We start from the raw sequence: 23609 nt of genomic DNA on the forward strand, positions 1-23609 counted from the left end.
GAGTGGCATATATTGTAAGTACTGTAGAGGGGGGGGAGAAGTGATAAATAAGTAAATGCTATAAGTAAATAAATGTAACATCATGAAATGGTTACTTACATTTAGCAGGGTGATAAACTATTTCCAAACCTCACCTACAAAAAATGCCTCTAAGTGTGGGATCTGGAATCCTTTAAAGGCAACCCAGAAGAAACTAGAGTCAAAGGACTAAACAATTGACAATGATTTTGAAGGATAAACCAAAATTGCAATGTGAAAGCAAGAGATGGCCAAAATTTTCTTATCTCCAAAATGGTATTAGGTAAGTCAGCATATTTTGCATGTTTTATTTTTTTCCTGAACAGCATTACTTATTGGTTTTTAGTACCACTGTAGAGTTAATTGCAACTCCTAACAACCTAGCCAGTATGATCTATGATAAGGTTTACTAGAAACTGGATATCAGCAACATCTGCCATGGACTTTGCTGTTTATAGAAGCTATGTTGCACTGCAAATTGTTTTAAAAGTTGCCTACCAATCCTACATGCAACATTAAACAGTCCTCTCTCATGCAACACTATTTAAATTATGAGTATGTAATTTGCTCTGCTAAGATATGTAACAGAAACAAAGAAAGGCCATTATTAAAAGGGAATTATAGCAGTAATGATCATAGGAAGAAAGTGCTAATTCAGTTTTCCCAACCTGGTGCCTTCAAAATATGCTGGTCTACAATTTCTATAATTTCCACATGTGTGGCCATAGATCAACACATCTGGGAAGAACTAATTTGATGGTAGTTTTTCTAAAGCTAACTACTGTGGGTGCATAAGATAAATTAATGAACAGATTACTTACATTTAGTAAAAGTTAAAAAAAATGGCGAGCCAAAATAATTCTTTAGCTCTTAGAAAACATTATCATTTCAAATGGTGCTTTTCAATAGAGAGAAGACAAACCCATATACATATCTGTTGTTTTTTAAACGTTTCCTGAAAAGTTATATGCTTGCTCTTATGAAAGGCTATTGGTAGAGATTTCCAGTGTTCGTGACAGAGAATAGAATTTTTAAGCCATCATGATGTTAGGAGTATAAACAACAATTAAAAGTCATTTTTAGAAAACTATGGTTATAAAGAACCCACAGATTTAGTTCCCTCGTGTTATCTTGAATTTATGTATCAATATCTGTCTGTCACAAATGAAAGCAAATATATGTGTCCCAAGATAATGTTGCAGGATCCAATCTGGGTCGGTCATCTCTGCTCCGGTGACCAACCCAGATTGGATCCTGCAATATCCACCTGTCTTTCTAGAGCATATTTTATATTTTATGACATGTTACAGTGGCTCAAATAAAAGGGAGGACAAGGTGGATAGAGGGGAATGCCAACATGGGCATGATGTGTATGCTGCAATTCATCTATTTCCCTCAGCTGTCCTGACAGAAGTCTATAGTGGCAGCTTTTATATGATTATAAAAGCTGCCAGTGACCTAAGAGGAGTCTACTATATTGATTGTCTTGGATGCTTAGAATTCTCAGAAGAAAAGTGGAATATATGTCAACAACAGCAGTACAGTAATAATAAGAAAAGTCTTAATACTGATATTAGAACTGAAAAAGTCAACATAGTGCACTTGAACATTTCATGACTCATAGTTTAAAACTTATAGGATCGGGCAGTACATACGTATTCTAAATTAAGAAAAAGACTAAGAAAAGGAGGGTTTTCTGAATTATAGATGCAGAGAGAGTAAATGAGAACACAGATGTCAGTGGAATTCTCTCTGTAATAAAAATTAATGTTTATGTATGCAGAGAAGTTTGTTTTGGTGATGCATATGCAGAGGAGACCTGCCTAAATCATATTTTAAAATGCAATCTCTCTGTCTCTCATCTTTCAGCTACCACTTCTCCAACGGCCTTAACATTGCTCTTTACATACTGTCATTCATGGTTGAAAGCACAGCAGTGCAAGAACCAGTTTGGAATATACAAAACCTGACTCTGTTCAAAAGACCAGGATTTCAAGAACATTGGGTTTTCAAGTTATTCAGATGGACATGCCGACAGGCCAGATGTTCAGTGAGCTATTTTTGCTATGGACTGATTGAGCACCTGAGGTGTCCCTGGACAGCTCTCATTGAATGTGATGAGCATTTTCTGAACACCCGCTAGATGACAGAAGCAGTGGCCAATGTGTTGCAAGAATGTTATCTATCCCTGTGTGGTGTTGGAGGATAGATAACAGCTTTACCACAGTCCTGCCAAATGCAATCAATATAATCTTCCAGTGGCCCTTCCAGAACGTTCTCTTAGGATGGAAAAATGCAGCAGCATCTTGGGTCAAACACGTTGTCATTTCTCAGGAATCCGATCAATTGACAGCTTCCAAATGGACTCAGGGAAATGCGGTGTGAAAAGAATGCTGCTGTGGGTTTTGCTAAAATCCTTTGGTCCAATTTTCTCCTTGGGGTTTTATAAAAATGAGTTTAGCAGAGACGGTTGTGTTCCACAGACAAGGAACATTTGGGAAGTCCAAGTGATGCAGCAGTGAAATCCCAGACGGTTCAACATCTTTGAAGAACTATAGTCAACATTAAAAACCACTTTTATAACTGCTGCTATCATGTTACTGGAAAATAGAGGCCCGTAAACATGAACAGTTATGAGCTTATTAAGGAACCAGTAGTTTCTAAGCTGCTTTTTTTCTTTTTTCTTTTTTTTTTAAAGCTTAGTAAAGCAAGCATTCACTTGAACTAGCTGCACTCAGAATTCACAAGACTGTGGATGACCCTTTAGATTACCTTTTCTGGTTAGATTATCCTTTTTGATCTTTTATACATGTTGAGTTGAGTCTATGGAGAGATCTGGGAAGGAAGGAAGTGGGTAATATATGCCAAAGAAGAATTACTGGCAACTCAGCTATAGAAAAATGAATGGTCAATTTTGTTTTGCCCTTCCCAGGATTTGCTTTGGCATGGCTCCTAAAACTGTATTTTTCTTCTTAAGTCTGAAAGTCACCTGAGATGAAGTGACAATGCTTAGGCTTATAAATGAGGAAATTGTTCAGGTTGTGTTGCAATTGATGTTGAATAATCGAAGTGGACTAGTTTGGATTTACCAGCTTCCAAAATCTTCCAGAGATGTTGGACAACATTTCCCATCATCCTTTGCCAGTATGCTCATTGGTCTTAGCCAACACATTGAAGAATATCAGACTGAAGAAGACTGGCTTAACAATGATTCTGATTCATGTGAATTTTTTTCTAGCATTTGCCTATCGTTTGGGTGGCAATGAGTATCTTATATAGACCTTTAAAAGTGTAATATAGTAACCCCAGACAGACATGATAGGTGTTTCTAGATCTATATCTGCCATCTTTTGTCTCATTGTGCTGCTTACAGATCAATATTTATAACTTAATGTTTTGAAATAGATTGCTGTTAAATATGTTTAACTATGCAAAAAAAATTCTAAACTTTCATTCTGATGAAAGAATGCAGAAAAGCAGGAGCTGGGGTTGCTTCTTAATGGTCAATAATTATTCATGGAATATCCTTCCATCCCTCTATTTATTAATATCATGTAAGTGAGTAGCTAATGCTGATTCCCATGGGAAAACAGATATATTGCAGTGAGGGCAAAATTCAACAAAATGTAAACAAAATATCTCCTCCCCGCCCAACTTTTCACTACCATATTGGCAGCTAGTTAGATGGAAGGTGATATTTTGGCAAAACAATGCACCTGAATTTCTCTCCACAAATTCCCACTTGCTCTTTATATCCAAAGCAGTTCAGCATAGAAATCAATTTGTTGTTTGATCGACACATTACAATAGAAGCCATTGGCTTTAGATAGGGATAATCACTAGCCATTGAATGAAAAGGGATCTGTTTCACTGTTTGAATATATTCTTTTTTCCTTAGATGTATTCTCAGGGTTTGATGCAGATATAACAGGAACTACAGAATCGTACGTGGTTTATGACGAAGGTACTGGTTACTTGAAAAATCCTTTTCCAAAATGGGTTTTACCTTTCATGTTTGCTTCTAGAAATGCATTTCCAGAAAGATATAATGAGTTTCTAAGAACACACTGGTAGCCTAGACAGAATTCCAATCTAAATATGTCTAAACAGGAACACTGACTTCCACATTCTGATTTTAGTGTCTCCAGGCCAAACAAAAATTAGCAGGTCTGCAAGCATCATGACTTTCTATATAAACATACACTTGACAGACAGAGATGTGTGTTTAAACAAAATTTTAAATGGCAATCTTTCCAACCATGTAGAAAGAGGATGGTGTAAGCAGATTTTAATAGCTGGAGGGGGCTACTGATTAAGGGTTACCTCATTCATTGCTTTCTTATATCTTATTTTTATTCATGCTCATTTTTTATATTAAGCTTGGATAATGCCATTAACGTATAGGAGAAAATAAGTAAATACAAATTGTATACCAGAAGGAGTTTTTTAATCTTGGTTTAAATGGATTTTTGTCATTAAAATTGGCATGGAGCTTTTTTTTTTTTTTTTACATAACAGAAGGCAAAACAGATAAAAATAATCAAGAGAAAATATCCCAGTGATCTGTTTTGCTCCTGGAATTAATAATATTGATCATATTTCTGTGTCTTGTTCTTCCAGAGGTTGTGCCTTCTGGAAAAATACCATAATGCTGTTTTCCTTCACCAATAGCTATCAGATTGGCCAAGGACACGTTTTGTTGTGTTTGTTTTATTCCTTGGGTCATTCAAGCAAGAAATTTAAAGCTCTCTAAGTAAACATTCCAAGCAGAAGACACAAACCATCTTGTATGAGTGAAGTTGCCCATAAAACCAACCACTGTAAATTAAGCAACACTGGACACCCAAGAGGAATCCCAGCTCACCCACCACAATTGTTGTGCAATGCCAAGAACTCTGTCCAACTTGCAGGCACACATAGCTAGAGGTCCTCCTGCGACTGTTTTAGTTGCTGAACACATGTGAGAAGGCAATCCATGATGCAAATCCATTACCATATTTTATTTGGCCAATTACACTTGATGGGTTCTCCTATGTCATTGCAAGCTTCTCTCCAATTATTAACTATCTGTCCACTTGGAGCTCTGGACATGCACAATATACTTCGGACTTCAATACCATAATTTATTTATATATCGCTTCTCAGCTCAAAGGAGTTTACAATGTAACAATTAAAATGCAATAATATAAACATGTTTAAAAGTACTATAAAAACAACGTATTTATTTTAAAAAAGGTGGCAGGAAAACAAAACAGAAACCACTTATGCAACCTTCACCCAGGAAGATTTGGGTAAAGAAGGAGTTTTCAGCAGTGATCTACAATACGTATAGTAGATTCCTCATACTTTCAAGGGCAGAGTTAAAAAAGAACAAATTTAAAATAGGACTACCAAGATGGTGACAATTGCAGAGAGTTCTGGGATCCAAGAAACAATTAAAGAATCCTGGCACAATGAGCCTACAGAAAAGATGATGAAGGGAAATATGATTGCAGAAAAGCAAGTAGATTGTTTTCTGTTACCTCAGAGAAGGGCTTTTCAACCTTTTCACCCATTGTACCACTTTTAGGATATGGCAACATCCGAATACCACCAGTCGCCTAGCAAGGTGTCAAAAACTTGATGACCCCCCCAAAAAAGGAAAAAAGTGATAAAGTACAGGTAGTCCTTGACTTACAACAGTTCATTTAGTGACTGTTCGAAGTTACAATGACACTGAAAAAAATGCCCCCCAAGCTACAGCTGAGCAAGACACCTGCCTGCCCGCCCGGCGGCGCTCCTCCTTCTCCTGTCCGAGGTTTCTATTGTTGTGAGCATTTCTGTTGAGGATTGGCAGAGGGGGTGGGGTAGGGGGTGTTTGGTTTTTATTCCCCCCCCCGTCTGCTGGGTGGTTTCAGCAAGTTTGGTCACTTCACAAGACCCTGGGACACTGTGACCGTCATAAATATGAATCAGTTGCCAAGCATCTGAATGTAAATCACAAGACTCTGGAGATTCTGCAACACTCCAGCTGATCGGCTCTTCTTCTGGGCTCAGCAGAAGCGCCAGGATCAGCGCCAAGCTCCAGCTGGAGCCTGGCGCTGATCCTGGCACTTCCACTGAGCCCTGATAACCCCGCAGCTCCAGCCATCTCTTGCTCAGGCTTGTGCAATGCTGCCACCAGTTCAGCTTATTCCCCTCCCCCACTACCATTTTTCTAGGATGGTCGCGTACCACCTGCCAGGTGCCAATGTACCACAAGTGGTACCCGAACTACTGGTTGAAAAGCCCTGCCTTAGAGGACAGAATTGGAACCAGTGAGTAAAAGTTAAAAGTAAAGAAAAAAAGAGGGGGAACTCTTGATGGTGGAAGTTGACAGTGGAACAGAATGCACATAAAATCATCAATTCTCCTTTACTAAAGGTCTTCAAACAGAGAGTGAATGGTCAGAGATGCTATGTAGACTTCTTCAATAGACGTATAAACCAAATAACTTTTCTGCTTCTTCAGTGGCCTATGACCAACCTTGGGCAACTCTTTAAACAAATGCATCACATTTTCTTTTCTTTTCTTTTGTCTAGATTATGAGTTTTTTGAAACTACTTTGCCACCATACACCACTACCACCACCACCACTACTACTACCACCACTGAATCATTGCCTGAAAACAACTTTCCAGAGTTTAGTGTCACGGGCACAGATCCTTTATCAGAATATGATTCTGCTGGAAAGAAACGATTTACTGGTAAGTCTGAAACTTCTGTTAAAAAAACAAAGATTACCAGTCCTCTGATAAGGGCTTCTGAAGCTAAATACTAGACCAGAATACTAGACTGTCAGTCTTGTCAGCAAGATTATTTTGTTAATGGCAAACATGTCCTGTGCACATCACCTGGGAACCATTTGTTTTATGAGATCATAATAAGAATCATAGTCAAATAGAGGAAATAAAAAAAACACTACTCTACACCATTGATAGAGTTATAAATTCATATTTTAAACATCTTTCAGAAGGACCGGCTTAGTGTGTTTAATGGCATCAGGACTTTTGCTGGATTCTTCTCCCTATAGAAATTCCCCCTCCCTGCTCATAAAATAAAATAAAGTAAAACTGTAAAATTCTGAATTCTTACAAAGTTATGAAATCGTGTGTATTATCATTTTTTATAATTTTATAATTTGTATAATTATCATTAATTTTTATAATTAGATTATAAAATCTAACACCTTGTACTAGAATGCTGACTTTACCGGACTGACAAAATCTTATGAGACTTTTCTGGCTTTGTGCATTTTCTTTTGAAATGTACATGATCTTGCCTGAGAGGACATGAAAAGCTCTTGCAATCTTTTCCAACATAAGGTTTGAAATGGAAAAGGCCTATCAAGGTTTGCTGGCTTTTAATCAATTCTGTCCCTTTTTACACCGATTTTTTTCCTCACCTAAACTAAGTAATTCAAACATTGTTGCCTTTTGTTGTAAAGAAATTATTCTGGTTTTCATTCTGATCTTGACAACATAGTATTCCCAATTCTGATCCTCTTTGGAAGAGCTTGGAGGAGAAAAATTGAGTCTGCTCCTTCTAAGAATAAAGCACATTCTGTGGTAAATGTTAAAAGGTTTTCCCCCTGGAATTGGCAAAGAGAAGAATATTTTCTCAAAATCTGTACAGTATTCATCAATCTCTTGAAAATGTGGAAATTATACAGTAAATGCAGTATCTTGTTCCAATGTAGACGTTGGCCTATATAGAAAGAAATGTATGAATAATTATTTCAGTCCAGTAGGTGTCTTTCAGCTGGCAATTCATTTCCCTTCTTTTGAAGAAGATTCAGCTTCATATTGTTGAAAGAAAAAATCTTCATTGGGGTCCAGTCCAAGCTGGGAATAAACAAAATGGAGATTGCTTTAGAAAGAAGGTTGTAGTTTATTGAAGAGCAGAGCCAGACAGAGGACTCTGAGAAAAACTGACCATATGTTGCTGCGAGTGTGGGCTTTTATACCTTCTTGGGCTTTTGAGGTTGTTTCCTGTTCCAGTGTCATGAACTTTGACCTGAGCTTTCTGGTATTCTGATGGTGGTGGGTTAATCCTATTATGTCCCAAAGGTCATATCCTGCTTCTCTGGGACTGTGGCTGATGGCTTACTTCCTGTGTTGGATTTCTTGGGTGAGGGGTTGTTGATTCTAGGGATCTTTGTCTTTTTAATCTCATCAGCTTCTAGCTTCCTGGCTCCAACCTTTCTGAAAGAATTGTTGAATTTGCATTTCTACAGACCTGGTTTCTGCTGAGGGGGAGGGAGAAGTTTCTGCCTTTTTAATATTCCCCAAAATATTTCTTTCTCGGGGGGGGGCTGACTTCCCACAATATGAACTTGTGATTTTAACATTATGTACTATGTTGCTACTCCACAGTTTAACTCTAAACCTAATATGAGAAGAGTGGTCAAAATAAATACCATTTCTTCAGGTTTTGTTTGTTTTTTTCATCAATACAAACCTTTGTGCATAACAAAGAGACTGGAAGGACAGTTATGAAATGATGGACATCATGTTCTGCTCCTCAGTGTAATTGCAAGCCTTTGATTTTGTTTTATGCTGTGATGCATAATTTTTTTAAAGTTCTTTATAATGCTATAAATGGCACATCCCTTACATCTATGAACAAAACAAATCTAAACTTGTATTTTTGAAAAATAATAGAAAAATGCTGTACTCCTGGATTAAGAATTGCATCATGTGAAAAGGAAAAGAAGAATGATATCCAAAGTTTATTATTATCTCAGAAGGTGATCCTTTGCAGTTCAATGTCAAGTAGGGAGATTTCTCTCGGCAAATGTTCTCTTCAAAAAAAGATTTTTTTAAAAGGTTTGCAACAGAAGAGGAAATAGCTGAATTTCCTTTCTTATGACACCATTTATTAACAATCTCTCTTTTTCACACACAAACACACAAAAACAGAGAGAGAGAGAGAGAGAGACAGAGAGAGAGAGAATTACTTTCATTTTTAAAATCCAATCTATATAACAGGACATGAAACTGCATGTAAAGTTTGTCCCCGAGAAAGCTGTTTTAAAAGGGAAAAAAGTGCTTCTAAAGATGGTTTTTCGGTGGTAAATTTGAATCAGTTTGTTCCTTTGAAGAAATTACTTTTTGCTTTGGTTTCAATCAAGCCTTTGACTAGGTATGTCTATCAAGCTGTCAAGAAGTCTTCCTTTTCTCTCACCAATGAGATCAGGTCATTTGGGAACAAAAAGCAATCCCTTCGCTTAAAAATAAATGCACACTTGGAAATAATTCCTCCAGAATGACCAAATCTAACAAGATTAACAGACATTCTTTTCTTATAAACATTTTGTCGCATTCATGAGGAGAAAAGGAAAAATTGTTCTAACAAGAACTGTAAACTGTAACAGAATAAATATTTCCACTGACTAGTGCAAAGAGATTTTTCATCCTCAACCTGACCTTTTGAGATAATATGTATGCCCATTAATTTACAAGATCTGTTTGCCTGAACCCTTCTTACTGGTGTAAAATACAAAAGTGATAAATTGAGCTGGGGTAGCAATATTCTTCATTGAACTTGGAAGGTGAACTTTGTATCTCAGGAGGAAACCATACTGGCATTCTTGCCTACTTGCTAAGTGCTGCTATTTATTTATCTTCATTATTTCTGTAGGTTGCTGCTTAAGGTTGTTTGCAAGGTATGATTAAAAAGATAAGTCAAGATTTGCAGCCATGAAAGTACAATTGAAACCTCATGTGTTTCTTACGCGTGATGCAGCCAATCAGGGATCATTTAATCGTTTCGCATCTCAGCTGTAGCTGTAGAGAAAGAAAATAACCATAAAATTGGTTCAAGTCCATAGTGTACCTTCTCTGCAGTATTCTGAGCATTATGGTTAACCCTTAAGTACTCAGATTCTAAGCACATGTTTGAAAATACAGCAATCCCTAGTTGAGACTATCATAATCACAACCATTCTCTTAGCTTTTATTTATTTTATTATTTAATTGTCGCTAATGTTAATGCTTTTATAGTTATGTTTTATGTCATTATAAGCTACCCAGAATCATTTGGATAGTGAGATGGGCAGCATATAATTTTAACAAATAAATAACCAAATCCTAAACTTTTAAGAGACAGAATTGTTGCTGTGAGGCATATGCAAATAGCAGCCTTACTACTACTTAAAAATGATACTAATAAGACCCTACTTATTTCCTAAACTTCCTTCTAAGGATGGTGTAGCTGCTGAAAGAGCCAACATTTAATACTACCAATTGCTTACCTGTTGTACTGAGTTTATTCAAAAAGAAGATAAAGCTCAATTTATGTGGGAGCATTAAACAGAAACCTAATTGGTATATAAAGTTTATATTCTGATGCTTTTTAAAAATTGGTATATATATATATATTGTATATTCTGATGCTTTTGTTTTAAAAAAAATCCAGCCTTGTAGTTGCTTGCAACTTTGTTTAATATACAGAGCTTTGTAAATCCCTTTATTTGCTGTACAGGCATTTTAATAGGTATGAGATTGTGAGGAAACTCTGATTCACAGAAACTGAGCTGCCTGCAGTGCAGTCCTCCCATTCTGGGAGTTGAAGTCCACAAGTCATAAAAGGGCCAAGTTTGAAGACCCCTGGTATGAGGGATCCTTGGTGCTCTCTGAACTTGGTTATTTTCTTGCAGGCATTTCATTATTCAAACTAGATAACATCATCAGTACATTTTTAATAGGTATTTTTTCATAATTTGTAGTTTTAAAAACAAACAAACACAGCATTCCTTTATATATGCAATATGTTTTCGGGGTTCATTTTTCTACACTTACAGAAACTTGCCCACTTCATTCATTGCTACAAATATGTGCAGTGCCTAAGCCCATTTTTGTGCATCTTTTAAATAAATCCCCTTAAATTTCTGTTTCTTTCTTTTTGTAGACTTAAAATAAATCTTCTTTCCAGTTTGCAAAGTTAGCAAATGATAGGAAAATAGACAATTCCTAGGCTCAGGAACTGTCCTTTTTAATGCATATTTTAACCAATTTGCACTTTCAATTAGTCTTGGAAAGTTGTCTGGATGTCAAAACTGAGTGTTCCTTTTACTAATCTATCACCACCACAAACTTTTAAACTGTATGATCTCCTTTTGTGGTTTCTTCCAGCTCCTTATGTGACTTATCTAAACAAAGACCCAGCAGCTCCATGTTCTTTGACAGAGGCACTAGATCACTTCCAAGTAGAGAGCCTGGATGAACTTGTTCCCAAGAACTTAAAGAATACAGGGATGCAATCTCCGAAGACTCCTCACAACATCACCATAGTAGCTGTGGAAGGCTGCCATTCTTTTGTGATTGTTGACTGGGCTGCACCTACCCATGGAGATCTGGTAACAGGTACACTAATGCTTGTTGCAAAGGTTGGACTGGTCATAGAGGCTGAATTGAACAGAACTATTTTTTTATTTCTTCTCTGCAATTTATTTTGCAATAAATTCCCTGATGCCTTTCATTCAATCATATTCCAGGTTTCTTTCCAATACAAAATAAATTTTGGCCTAAATTACAGAGCTAATCTCTTTTTAAGATGACTAAATAAATAAAACGTGTCTTGAAATGCAACTAAAAAAATATAATGTGAGGATCAGTATCTCTACTTTATATATATTGTTTTTGAGAGGCTTTATTGATTGATCTTTTAATTGAGAGGCTTTTTCAAAGTTAGGGTGCCACCATGAAAAGTCCCTTCCTCTTATAAATATACATCAGACTTCAACATCTGATAGTACTTGGAGAAGGCTCTCATTTGAGGATACATAGGCAGTCTTGTATGTGTTCTACATTTTGCTTTCATAAACACTGCTAATTTATTTTCTGGATTCAGAACCCCTTTTACTTGATGGGAAAGTCCAGAAGCTGCTAAAGAGGTAGGAAATTACAGTGTTGAAGGATTCAATACCCTTAGAAGCCTAAGATCACTTATCTATGGCTATTATTTTCTTCCTCCACTAATACAAATTTATTTATTGACACCATCAAGTCAGTCTTGACTTCTAGCAATCGCCCGGACTAGTCCTTGAGTCTTCTTGGCAAGACCTTTAGGAGTGGTTTGCTATTGCCTTCTTCTGGGGGCTGAGAGAAAGTGACATTAGGAATGTGGACATTAGGATTTTTCAAAGGTTTATAGGAGCCATATGATCTTGGGAAAAGGTCCGATGCTTTAATGATGCACATTTTGAAGCATTTTTTTCTGGTAGAATCCAAAGTGTTCTACATCTTTATTGGACATGGGCATAGTTAATGCATATAGATAGCTAATGCCTACTTGCATGATGTTGATTGATGTTCCCCACCTAGTTTTGCTGCCACGTCTTCTTGGCAGAAATAGGAATTCTGTCCAGCTTTGAAAATATGATGCTGCATGATGTATTAGGCTACTGAAGTACACTGGGGTCTAACACATCCATGTCATCTTTTTCTTGACAGGTTATTTAGTTTACAGCGCATCCTATGAAGATGTCATTAGGAACAAATGGTCAACCAAGAGTGCAGCAAGCACTAATTTACCCATTGAAAACTTGAAGCCAAATACAAGGTATTATTCCAAAAGACATGATTTGGAGGGGTGGGGAGGGAAATGGATATAGAAACACATTTACAGTTGAAAGATGTCTTGGAAATCATCATATCTAACACACACATACCACACCCATCCTGCATGCGATGGGTGTGGTATGTGTGTGTTAGATATGCGAAATCCATGTCTTAACCATTTGAAGTCAGGAACTGAGTAGACTTTCCAAAATCCCATAACCGTTATGAATCCAACTCAGTCACCAAGTCTATCTTGGATTTGTACCAGCTCTTTTATTTGCTACTTAATCTCCTCCTGTATCCTTTCACAAGTTATCAAAGTTGCAGGCAAATGCGGCAGTAGATGTTTGGGAAAGGAGGAACTGAAAATATCATGTGTTTGCTTTGTACTCCTAAATAATTTACCCAGATGAATAGGAAGTACAGTGTCCAGAATCTCTGATGAGCACAAAGATTTAGGAAGACTCAAAAAAAAAATTCAGCATGGAAAGTTAACTTAAACTTGATTTTTGCCTCCCCTTCAAATGTACTTGCATCAAGGACTATGATGTCATAATGTAAGTGATGTCATTTTGTACGTTGTCATTGTGATATCATTATGGATTGTTATGAATACCACTGCTTGTGTCCTCTTTTCCACTAAGCTCCAGTATTCTCCACTTGGAGTCTTTCATTGGAGACCAAAGGTGCCGTTCAAAAGGCAACTGGAAAGAAAGTCCAGTTGCTTTTTGAAAAGCACTTTTGGGACTACCATGATCTGGGTGATTGAGAATCTCCATAGACTTTCATTGGAGCATTTTGTAGCTGTTAAGCATTTTCCCTCTGCTCCTTATTGGGCACAATCGTTTTTGCACCCACAGTGCTGAGAATAAGGCCAAGCATCTGAGTCTGACAATACCCAATTGTGGGGGGACGTTGTAGGCAAAGATGTTCATCTTTCAGAATCTGGGGAACAATCCGGAATCACGACAACATATTAAAAAATATAGCAGTGACACTAGCATATGAGGAACTAATTAATACCAATAAAGGAGAACATGTGTAGCTCAGACGTGAAATGAGGGGCCCTTGGTGTTCTCTGAGTTTGGTTCAACCAAGCTCAGAAAGCACCAAGAACTCATTTGTCCTCAAGTCATTCTGCTCAGTTGCTTATATTTGTTAACCAAGATGCTCCTGCTCTAGACTGTATAATAGGGAAACAGAATTTCAGGATAGGATTGAAGCCTTTGCCTTTTCTTTGACAGCTAACTATCATCGGCACCACCAGTGCAGTGTTTCTCCTACGCAAACATAGCCCCTTGTCTTGTGACTTTAAAATTGCCCCTCAACCACTGTAAAATTTCTGCAGTTTAGCAACCTGAACTGGGAGTTTAAGCTAGCTTCAATCCATGTGTTGATGATTATGTGCAGATTGTGAGGAAATTCTGATTCACAGAAACTGAGCTGCCTGCAGTGCGGTCCTCCCATTTTGTTGTGGTTTCTGATTGAAGGATCTTATGCCTACTTATTCAATTGAGTTTTAGCCTTTTGCTTGTTAAATACCTGGCTAAAGTATTTTACTCTGTACAGTCATTCATTTAGTATAATTTTTTTTTAATTATAAATTTTTACAATTTTACAATAAAATCCCTCACCCACTCTCTCCCAGCCCCCCCCCAAAACCCTCCCCCCTTCTTCCCAGAGCTGAATACAGGGTTAACTAGAACTAAAAAAAAAACCATTTATACTTGAATACAATTCAAACAAATATAACTACATTCAAAAAGCAAATTTTTAAATACTTTAACTCCAATATATATAAAAAGAAGAAAAAAAAAGAAAAAAAGAAGAAAAAAAAAGACAAAACAAGTCTACATTTCTAATCATTATCTTAAACTTTAAATATAGATTATTCAAAAGCTAAATAATATTTTCTAATATCATACTTAAACTGTATAAAGTTTATCCAATAAATATTTCTCTTGCGTTTGATCTTTCAAATAAGCCGAAATTTTTGCCATTTCAGATAAATAAAAAACTTTAAAAAACCATTCCTCCAACGTCGGCAAAAATTCCTTCTTCCAATATTGTCCTATCAACAACCTTGCCGCTGTAATTAAGTTTAACATTAAAATAATTTCTTTATCATCACAATCAGATACAATACCTAACAAAAACAATTGTGGAGTAAATTTTATCCTTCTATTAAAAATTCTTTGAATATTCCACCATATCTTGATCCAAAAAACTTTTATACTTTTACATGACCACCAAATATGATAATATCATGTATCTTCCGGTTATAAAACCTGTTTGATCCGTATGTATTACTTGATTCAATATAATCATAAGTCTATTAGCTAAAATTTTGGAAAAAAAATTATAATCTACATTCAAAAGAGATATAGGTCTATAATTTTTTAGTAAAATAAGATCTTGATCCTCTTTTGGGATCAAAGATATAAAAGCCCTACCCCAAGACGGGGGGGGCGGGTGGTGTCTCTAATCCCTGTAATATATCATTAAAAAGTTCCTTTAAAGGTTCTATCATATCATCTATCAAAGTTTTATAATAAATTGATGTCAGTCCATCAGTACCCGGTGCTTTGCCTACTTTTAATTGTTTAATTGCTGTAATAATTTCATTTAGTATAAATTTTAATATAGTCAGAAATAGATTAAAATATACAAATAATTGACACACCATTGTTTTAATGCAATATAAGAGTTAAGATTTTCTTCTTCTTCTTGCTTATTATTATCCTCTGTACCTTCTAAGCTCTGCAGCTGTTTGATAACTGCCTTCTAACACCTCAGATCTTACCTACTTAAAATTCACACTTAGCAACATGTAAAAATAATCTGTAGACACTTAAGTAGAAACATAAACACCGTCACATTGAACTTAATTCCTGATTACTCTTTCCTGCCGACGTTCGTGGCAGTGTTACACCAGTAATTTGCTATGTTTTTCCAACTTTCCAGTCTAGTCAGAAGCTCTGGAATTCCTCCATCCAACTTCCAATCAGGGCCAATCCTGTTTAACCAAGGATCAGCCAAGGTTGGCTAAAAAAATTTGGAACTCAGAATCATGATGGATTGTGCTAAATCTCGAACTATGTTGCAAATTGCTTAATCTATCAAGTTTAAAATACTTTGCCATAGTGTTTATACTATATTTATTTCTCTGAAAAGAAGAATATGGTTTTATTTTTAATATAATTTACTTTAAAAATGGATAGCATTGTCTCAGCTATCCAGAGCATCTATAAACTGAAATATTCTATTATTTTAAAAAGTTGCCCTTTTTAAACAAAATCAGTTGCTTTCTTGTGAGTTGCAATTGCTGCTGAATGCTGCTTTATATATTCAGATTTTGGGTAAAATTCAACTTTAAATACTCCTTAGAGTTTTCTTATTCTACTATGATTCTTTCTTAATTAATTTTTATTTGCTATCCTTTTACAGTATTGGAAGACAAGGAATATTGTATCTAAGCTGATCTGTATTTTTTTCTTTTTGGAAAACAGACCACATGATAGGTTTTAAATAATTAAACCAGATCTATGGATCAAATAATATATTTTAATATTTTCTTCAATTAAAATTAAGGAATTTGTTTTTGCTTTCCATCATATTGGAACTCTGGTCATATAAAGTAACCATTAATGAATTTCAGAAGTAGTAATCAAGTCCAAAACCAAATAGGAATTATAATACTGTGTGCAATTCAATTACTTACTTATTTATCTTAGACTAGACTAGACTAGAATAGACTAGACTAGAATAGACTAGAATAGACTAGACTAGACTAGACTAGACTAGACTAGACTAGAATAGAATAGAATAGAATAGAATAGAATAGAATAGAATAGAATAGAATAGAATTGGAAGGGACCTTGGAGATCTTCTAGTCCTGCCGCCTGCTCAAGCAAGAGAACCTATACCATAACAGACAAGTGACTGTCTAGTCTCTTCTTGAAAATCTCCAGTGATGGAGCACCCACAATTTCTCAAGGCAAGCTGTTTCACTGGTTAATTGTCCTCACTGTCAGGAAGTTTCTCCTTAATTCCAGGTTGCTTCTCTCTTTGATGAGTTTCCAACCATTGTTTCTGTTCTGCCTTCTGGTGCTTTGGTGAATAACGTGACCCCCTCTTCTTTGTGGCAGCCCCTCAAATACTGGAATACTGCTATCATGTCTCCCCTATTTCTTCTTTTCTTTAGACTAGCCAAATACAAGTCCTGCAGCCGTTCTTCATATATTTTAGTCTCCAGGCCTTGAACATCTTAGTTGCTCTTCTCTGAACTTTTTCCAGACTCTCAACATCTTTTTTGTGATATGGTGACCAAAACTGGCTGCAGTATTCCAGGCGTGGTCTTACTAGGGTTTTATAAAACGGTACTAATACTTCGTGTATTCTTGATTCTATGCCTCTGTTTATACAATCCAGGATTGTATTAGCTTTTTTGGCTGCTGTTGCACATGGCTGGCTCAGTCAAGTGATTGTCTGATAGGACTCCAAGATCCCTCTCACAGTTACTGTTTTTAAGTCAGGTCTCGCCTAATCTGTACTTGTACCTTTGATTTTTCCTGCCTAAATATAAGACTTTGCTTTTCTTCACACTGAAACTCATTTTGTTGGATAGGGCTCATTTTGTTGGATAGGGCTCATTGTTCAGATCTTTTTTGGATCCTGAGTTTGTCTTCTGGGGTGTTGGCTACTCCTGCCAGTTTCGTATCATCTACAAATTTGATGAGTTCCCTTTCAATTCCCTTATCTAAGTCATTTATGAAGATATTGAAGAGTATTGGGCCTAAGATAGAGCCCTGCTTACTTCTCTCCATGTAGCTGTAGTGCCATTGAGGACTACTCATTGAGTACAGTTTGCCAGCCAGCTACAGATCCATCTGGTGGATATGTTGCCTATTCCACCTTTTTCTAGCTTACCAAGGAGTTGGTTGTGGTCTACTTTATCAAATGCCTTACTGAAATCTAAGTATTCTACGTCCACAGCATTTTGCTGGTCTACTAGTTTAGTCACCTTATCAAAGAATAAAATAAGATTGGTTTGGCATGATCTGTTTGTTATAGCAGTTCTTTTTCTAATTACTGAATGTAATTTTTGTCCAAAAATGAATCATTTATGATGTCAGCTCTTTTTCAACATTAGTTTTTTATTATTATTTCTCTTCAGCCCAACTTCTAGTCTGAAGTCCTGGGACCTGAACTGTATTCATATCAGATTTGTCTGTAAAACAATTAGAAATTGAAGAGGATGTTGGCAATGAGATTCACCCAATTTTGGGTAGCATTTTCTCTGTCAAAGACTATTATTTAAACAGATCAACTGAAAAATTATGGAAATCTTTCCCCAAAATCTCTATATTGATGAAGCTACTTACTAGAGTAGCCTCTAGAGAAGTGAAACACCTGTAAATAAAAAATCAAGCTTAAAGAACCCCAACAATACAATTATTCTATTAAAATGTCCTTATATTGCATTATGACTTTGTGCCTTAGAGTTTGTGCCTTTGAAGATCTGTGTGCCTTCAAATCACTGTTAACTCCTAGTGACCATCTGAACTAGTTCCTGTAGGTTTTTTTGGGAAAGATTTTCAGAGGTAGTTTGCCACTGCAATCTTCCAGGAGCTGAGAAACAGTGACTGGCCCAAACTTCTCTTTTCCTTCAATACAAGAATTTATGGCCCTTTCAATTCCACAGTTCTGAGAGTTTTGAAAGGACACCTATCTTTCAATTGGATATTTGAGAATATGGCAAGTGTCAATATATAATTCATTGCTCAAGGGATGTACTTCTCTTTCTTCCAAACAATCTGAAGTGGCTGGGCCTAAATACATGTGCAGAGGCAGCTTTTGGATATTATGTCAACTGGACATTTATCAAAATAAATGTGCACTGGTTAGCTAACAGTGCATATAGAACAACCAAGGGCTCAGTTTAAACCAGATATCAGACAGTTTATCCTTCCAGCTCAGAATTAAAATAAGGCCGGCAATTGGAGCCGCTCAAATTGACAAGGTGGCTTTTATATACTTTACAAGGGATATGCAGAAGACTATTTTTATTCACCAGATTTTTCTTTTGCCCCCAACTCTTTGGGAAGATATTGATACATCTCCTTCCAAGGAAAGTATGGGCTAATTCATGGATGTGCCCATGCCACAGAATTTAATATGGCTGTTTAACATTTGATGACTTCCATCTGTCTACATCAACCAATCTCACAGAAAGTAAACATAGTGCTTGAGATAATGCTGGATATTTAAACACTTCACCTATTATGTTTCACCACTGTCTGCTCTTTGCTCATTATCAAATTCTGTTGGTTCTTGCATGGTTTCATGACTGAATAAAACTTTTTGATGAAGCTATCATTAGAGGTGCCTCCAAAAAACCAAGGTGTATTTAATATCTTTTGTGGAACTTTTCAGCATTCCTTCTAAAGCCTGTTCAGAATTTGTCTAATTTTATTACCATAAGCTGTTATTATTCTGCCATTTTAATGGATGCTCATTTTCTGTCTTTCCTTGATTTAGGTATTACTTTAAGGTCCAAGCAACAAATCCATATGGTTATGGTCCTATAAGTTCATCTATCTCCTATGTCACTGAATCTGGTATGGTGGTTTCATATAATATTAAAATATAAAACAAGTTTTAAACTGCACTGTCAACCATAATCCAATGTGTATTAAGACTTCAGAATAAAAACAAAGGACAACAGGAATGTTCAAAGGACTATACAGTAAAGGAGGAGGAGGAGGAGGAGGAATAATGTTAAGAAATAAAGACAGCTTTGCCCAACCTGAGCTTTCTTCAGATATGTGGATTTATTTCCAAACTTCTCCGGTTAGAATGGCTATTGTTGAGGATTCTGGGATTTGAATTTGCACATCTGGACAGTACCAATCAGGGAGGTTGGTTAGAACCGAAGTAACAAAAACAAAATGACAAAGTGCTGATTGTCTCCGGCCAAACAGGAGTGAGTTTGTGCTTCAGATGTGGCTCTTTCTACGCAGAGAGCCAACATCAATGTTTTCTAATAGCTTCTCAGATTGCCCAATGTGGATTTAGTTTTTGCTATCCTGATAATAAAGAAAATGAATGGCAGACCAGTTCTATTTTCTTCTCAGGAAAACTACATGGCTATTTCCATTATTAGGTCATCAGGGGTCAATCTCAGCACAAAAAAAAAAGTTTACCTATATATCTTTACCCTTAAGTGGAAAAAAGATTAAATTAAAAAATAAAAAGAGGAAATTCCATTTCTGCTGCTTGCTTGGCAAGACACTTCACAATAGTTTTTCTTTCTTTCTTTTAATCCTGAGCAGCTGAGTAATTTGAAGCAATTGTGTCCGTAAAAAAAGTTTGGGAAACAATTTTTCTTTTAGATTTTTTCCTCCTTCTGGGTTGAAGCTTGTTTTCATTTCATAAAGCTGATTCTGTTCTTTGAAATCAAAGGCTTTTAAATAATTTCAAAATATGTCCAGTGATAGACATATTTTTCCATGCTATTTTTACTTGCAAGGTTGAGCATAGGTCATTTGGCACAATGTAACAACAAAACACAATGGGGTTAACACTTTAAACTAACTCTGGATAACTCCAAGGTTATTTTTCCTCCTAACCTTAGATTCTTGAGTTCCTGACTTGGAATTCATGTACATAACTATCTTTCAAAAATCTGCCTCCAAATCAACTCAATAGTTCTTGTTATAGATTTAGAGTAGGAATCTTTGCATATGAGGGATGTAAAAGTAATGTCCAATTGAGTACTTCCACATTGATTCCTGGAAAAAATGAGTTGAAGCCTTAATTCAGGGGTGTCAAACTCACAATGTCATGTGACATGTCGTGACGTATTGTGACTTTTTTTCCATTGCCAGCAATGGGGTGGGTGCGGTTTTGGCATGACGCAGCCAGCCCGTGGGCTGGCAGTTTGACACCCCTGCCTTAATTAGTTAGCACCTATATCTGCAAGGGAATCAACAAGTCTGCTTGACAAAGACAGCAATTACATCATTGTACCGTAAGCCTTGCCCCTTTTGTGTATATGCATAGTGAGGTCCCATGCACATGAAAAGAGGCACAGATTGAAGCATGGAGCAGTGATGTTGTTTCCCTAATTGTCTTGAAAGCACCAGGAGCCTGCAGATACTTAGGTTGATTAGATTGATTAAAAGAGACTTTTAAAATAAGTGTTTACACTTACTAAAGAATCATTTCACTGAATTAGTAGTAAATGTGTATTATATTAATACCAGTATTTTAATAAAGAGCCTGTGATTACCATCCATGGCAGTGAAAAGTTCAAATATGGAAATTTCATTGTCAAAAACAGAATAAAATCGCAAAGCAGCTGGAGCACCATTTGATCACCATCAGCATTAATAAGGTCACCATCAGTCATTTGCAAAACGCAGCTTGCTTAGAACAGCATACATCTTGCAACAATACCTTTAATACCATCAAATAATATCTACCTATCCCAGTCCATGGGAAAGGCTCAGCTGGTGGATAAAATGCCTTATCCGTTCTAAACATCTGGCTGACTGTGCAATAAACCATATTAATTTATTAAACTTGTATGCTGCCTGACTCTCAATGGCTGGGCAGCTCACAGCAATAAAAAAGCTACAATAAAATCAATAAAAAAGAGGTAAAAGATGGTAAGTACAATGAAGAAAGGGATATACTATATGTAGAGACTTTAAAAGAAAAAGCCAACGAAGAGGAGTCAAAGGAGATAAGGTTTAATGATTGTATATTTTAAAATAGTGGAGAAATTACAAAGGATAGCACTGCTTCAGGCCTCCTTCATCAGAGATATTAAGAGGAGTGGGAGCATAAAATAAAATAAAATAAAATAAAAAATGACCCTCCAGTGTAAGAAGGTGATAAAAATGCTGCTGTTTTGTCAAGTTTTTGAAGTATATCATACTGTTTTTAATTTCATTTGTTGCTTTAATTGATTTCTATATGATATTGTATGTGAGCCATTCAGAGTTTATGAAATTAAGCAGGATACAGATTATACAAATAAACAAGATTTAGAAATTACCTGTCGTCTTATTTTTGGATGCTGAATTTTAGAATAAATAATTGAAACATTTCCTTGTTATTTCCTTTCAGATAATCCTCTTCTTATTGTCAGACCGCCAGGTAAGTCTCAGTTTTGCTTTCTGGTGCTTTGTTACTTTCTCCTGAGAGTGGCATAGATTAAAACTGTGATTTAATATCTATGATGACGAGGAGAGGAGAGGAGAGGAGAGGAGAGGAGAGGAGAAGGAAGGAAGGAAGGAAGGAAGGAAGGAAGGAAGGAAGGAAGGAAGGAAGGAAGGAAGGAAGGAAGGAAATCAGTGGAAATCAAAGTTTGGAAGAGTATCCTCACCTTAAGAACCCTTATAGCATAATCACAGAACTTTATTTTGTTTGAGAGCCACACTTGCCCTTGAAATAATGAAATGACAGGTGTTAAGTCAGGACAGCTTCTTCACAGTTCTCTAACCACTGCATGAATATACTACAGTTACTCCTTTTTTCTGCTGTGTCATGATGTTGCCTTTGTCTCATCCACCTCCACTATCTGAGGGAGTCTGTTCCAAAGTAATATTTTCTCTTTTCTCCCAACATATCATTGGCTATCAGCCTGATCTGGCATGCTTCATTGATGCATGACATTCAGGAATTAGGATTCGTTCAGGTCCTATTGATCACTTAGGCTTCTGAGAGCCACACACACACACACACTTCAAATGTATAACTTGGAGGAACCAGTGAAAAAACCACAACCAAGACAATGGTTAGATAAAAGGAATTTGAGTCCAGAGCAGAAATATAATTTGAGTAGCATCTCAGACATGTTCTTTCCTAATTCTCATAAAGATAAAGGGAGAAAGAGGGGAAGCACACATTCAGAGATGCAAGATTCTGTTACTGTAACATCATCATCATCATCAACATCATCATCATGTATTAGCATTCATACCTCTAGCATCTTAATCTAGTCTACCTTAAAAATGACTAGTGGATAGCATTTTAATGGGGCCATCTGAAGGAGACCTACACTTTGTTTAAGCCAGTTTATTATAATTAGATTAGACTAATTAAAATTTAAGTACTATCAATATAATTGGCTCTCTATGTAATTAGTCATTTTGCTTTCTGTCACACTAAAAGTTCCAATATAACATCAAAATTTGATGGAGTGGCTACACTCCAGAAAACTCCAAAGAGTTCATCAGTTCTTGGAGTAGAGGAAGAGCAGAATTCTATATCTATTTATCAAGTTAGTAAACAATATTTCAGGTTAGTGACTTTTGTGTGTTTGTTATAGTTCTAGAAGCGATCTAGATTAGAATATTGCAGTGCATCTTTCCTTATGTAATTCAAGATAATGACTGCTTAACTTGACATTTAATATATTTTTAGCACAATGTTATCATACAATGGATTAAAATTATGTCTTGGAATCATAATTTGTTCCTGGGTTTTCATGTTTAATATTTAAAATGCAGAAAGTGCCAAATAATTCTTGCAAGTTGCTTTGAGTGCCTAACAGAAACCATATGGCTGGCTTCACAACAGCAACTGTAGTGGTATATGGTCGATTTCACTGGCACCTCTTCATGGGAAACCACTCTGCTGATGAAGAGCACAAGAATGTGGAATGTTGTGATCCAGATTCATTGTATAGGTCTCTTTCTCCTTTCCTTTTTCTCCTTTTTCAAATAACATTGTGGCTGAAATGCTAGGAAAAGTGAGAAGCTTGGTGTAGAAATTTCAGTCAGAGCTCAATGGGCTTATCTTTGCATGTTATTCGTCATTTGAAGTCTGTCTGTAGGCTTATGCCTTTTTCCAAGTTGAAAAGGCCAAATAGTGCTGTGGTAGGTGTTTCCCCTCCTTTTAAAAAAATATGATTCTCAAGCCATGGAACCGCTGCCACCAGTGCAAGAGAGCAGAGAATATAGGGAAAGCTCATATTTTAGAAGCAAAAGCCATTGTAAG

General features: G+C 36.3%; 1 protein-coding gene across 4 annotated transcripts in view; it reads left to right on the forward strand.

The window, feature by feature from the left end:
• FNDC1 (fibronectin type III domain containing 1) overlaps positions 1-23609 on the forward strand; it is a 77052-nt gene that overhangs the window by 47818 nt on the left and 5625 nt on the right. For all 4 annotated transcript variants that reach the window (XM_039358292.1, XM_039358293.1, XM_039358296.1 and 1 more), the window contains exons 12-17: positions 3917-3982; positions 6579-6743; positions 11172-11402; positions 12492-12600; positions 19140-19219; positions 21735-21764. In XM_039358292.1, the coding sequence (XP_039214226.1) occupies positions 3917-3982; positions 6579-6743; positions 11172-11402; positions 12492-12600; positions 19140-19219; positions 21735-21764 (681 nt within the window). The remainder of the gene's footprint in view (positions 1-3916; positions 3983-6578; positions 6744-11171; positions 11403-12491; positions 12601-19139; positions 19220-21734; positions 21765-23609) is intronic.

This window comes from Crotalus tigris, unplaced genomic scaffold, assembly GCF_016545835.1.
Source record: "Crotalus tigris isolate CLP2741 ecotype Arizona unplaced genomic scaffold, ASM1654583v1 scf7180000019007.31208882:3723066, whole genome shotgun sequence".
Taxonomy (NCBI): Eukaryota; Metazoa; Chordata; class Lepidosauria; order Squamata; family Viperidae; genus Crotalus; species Crotalus tigris.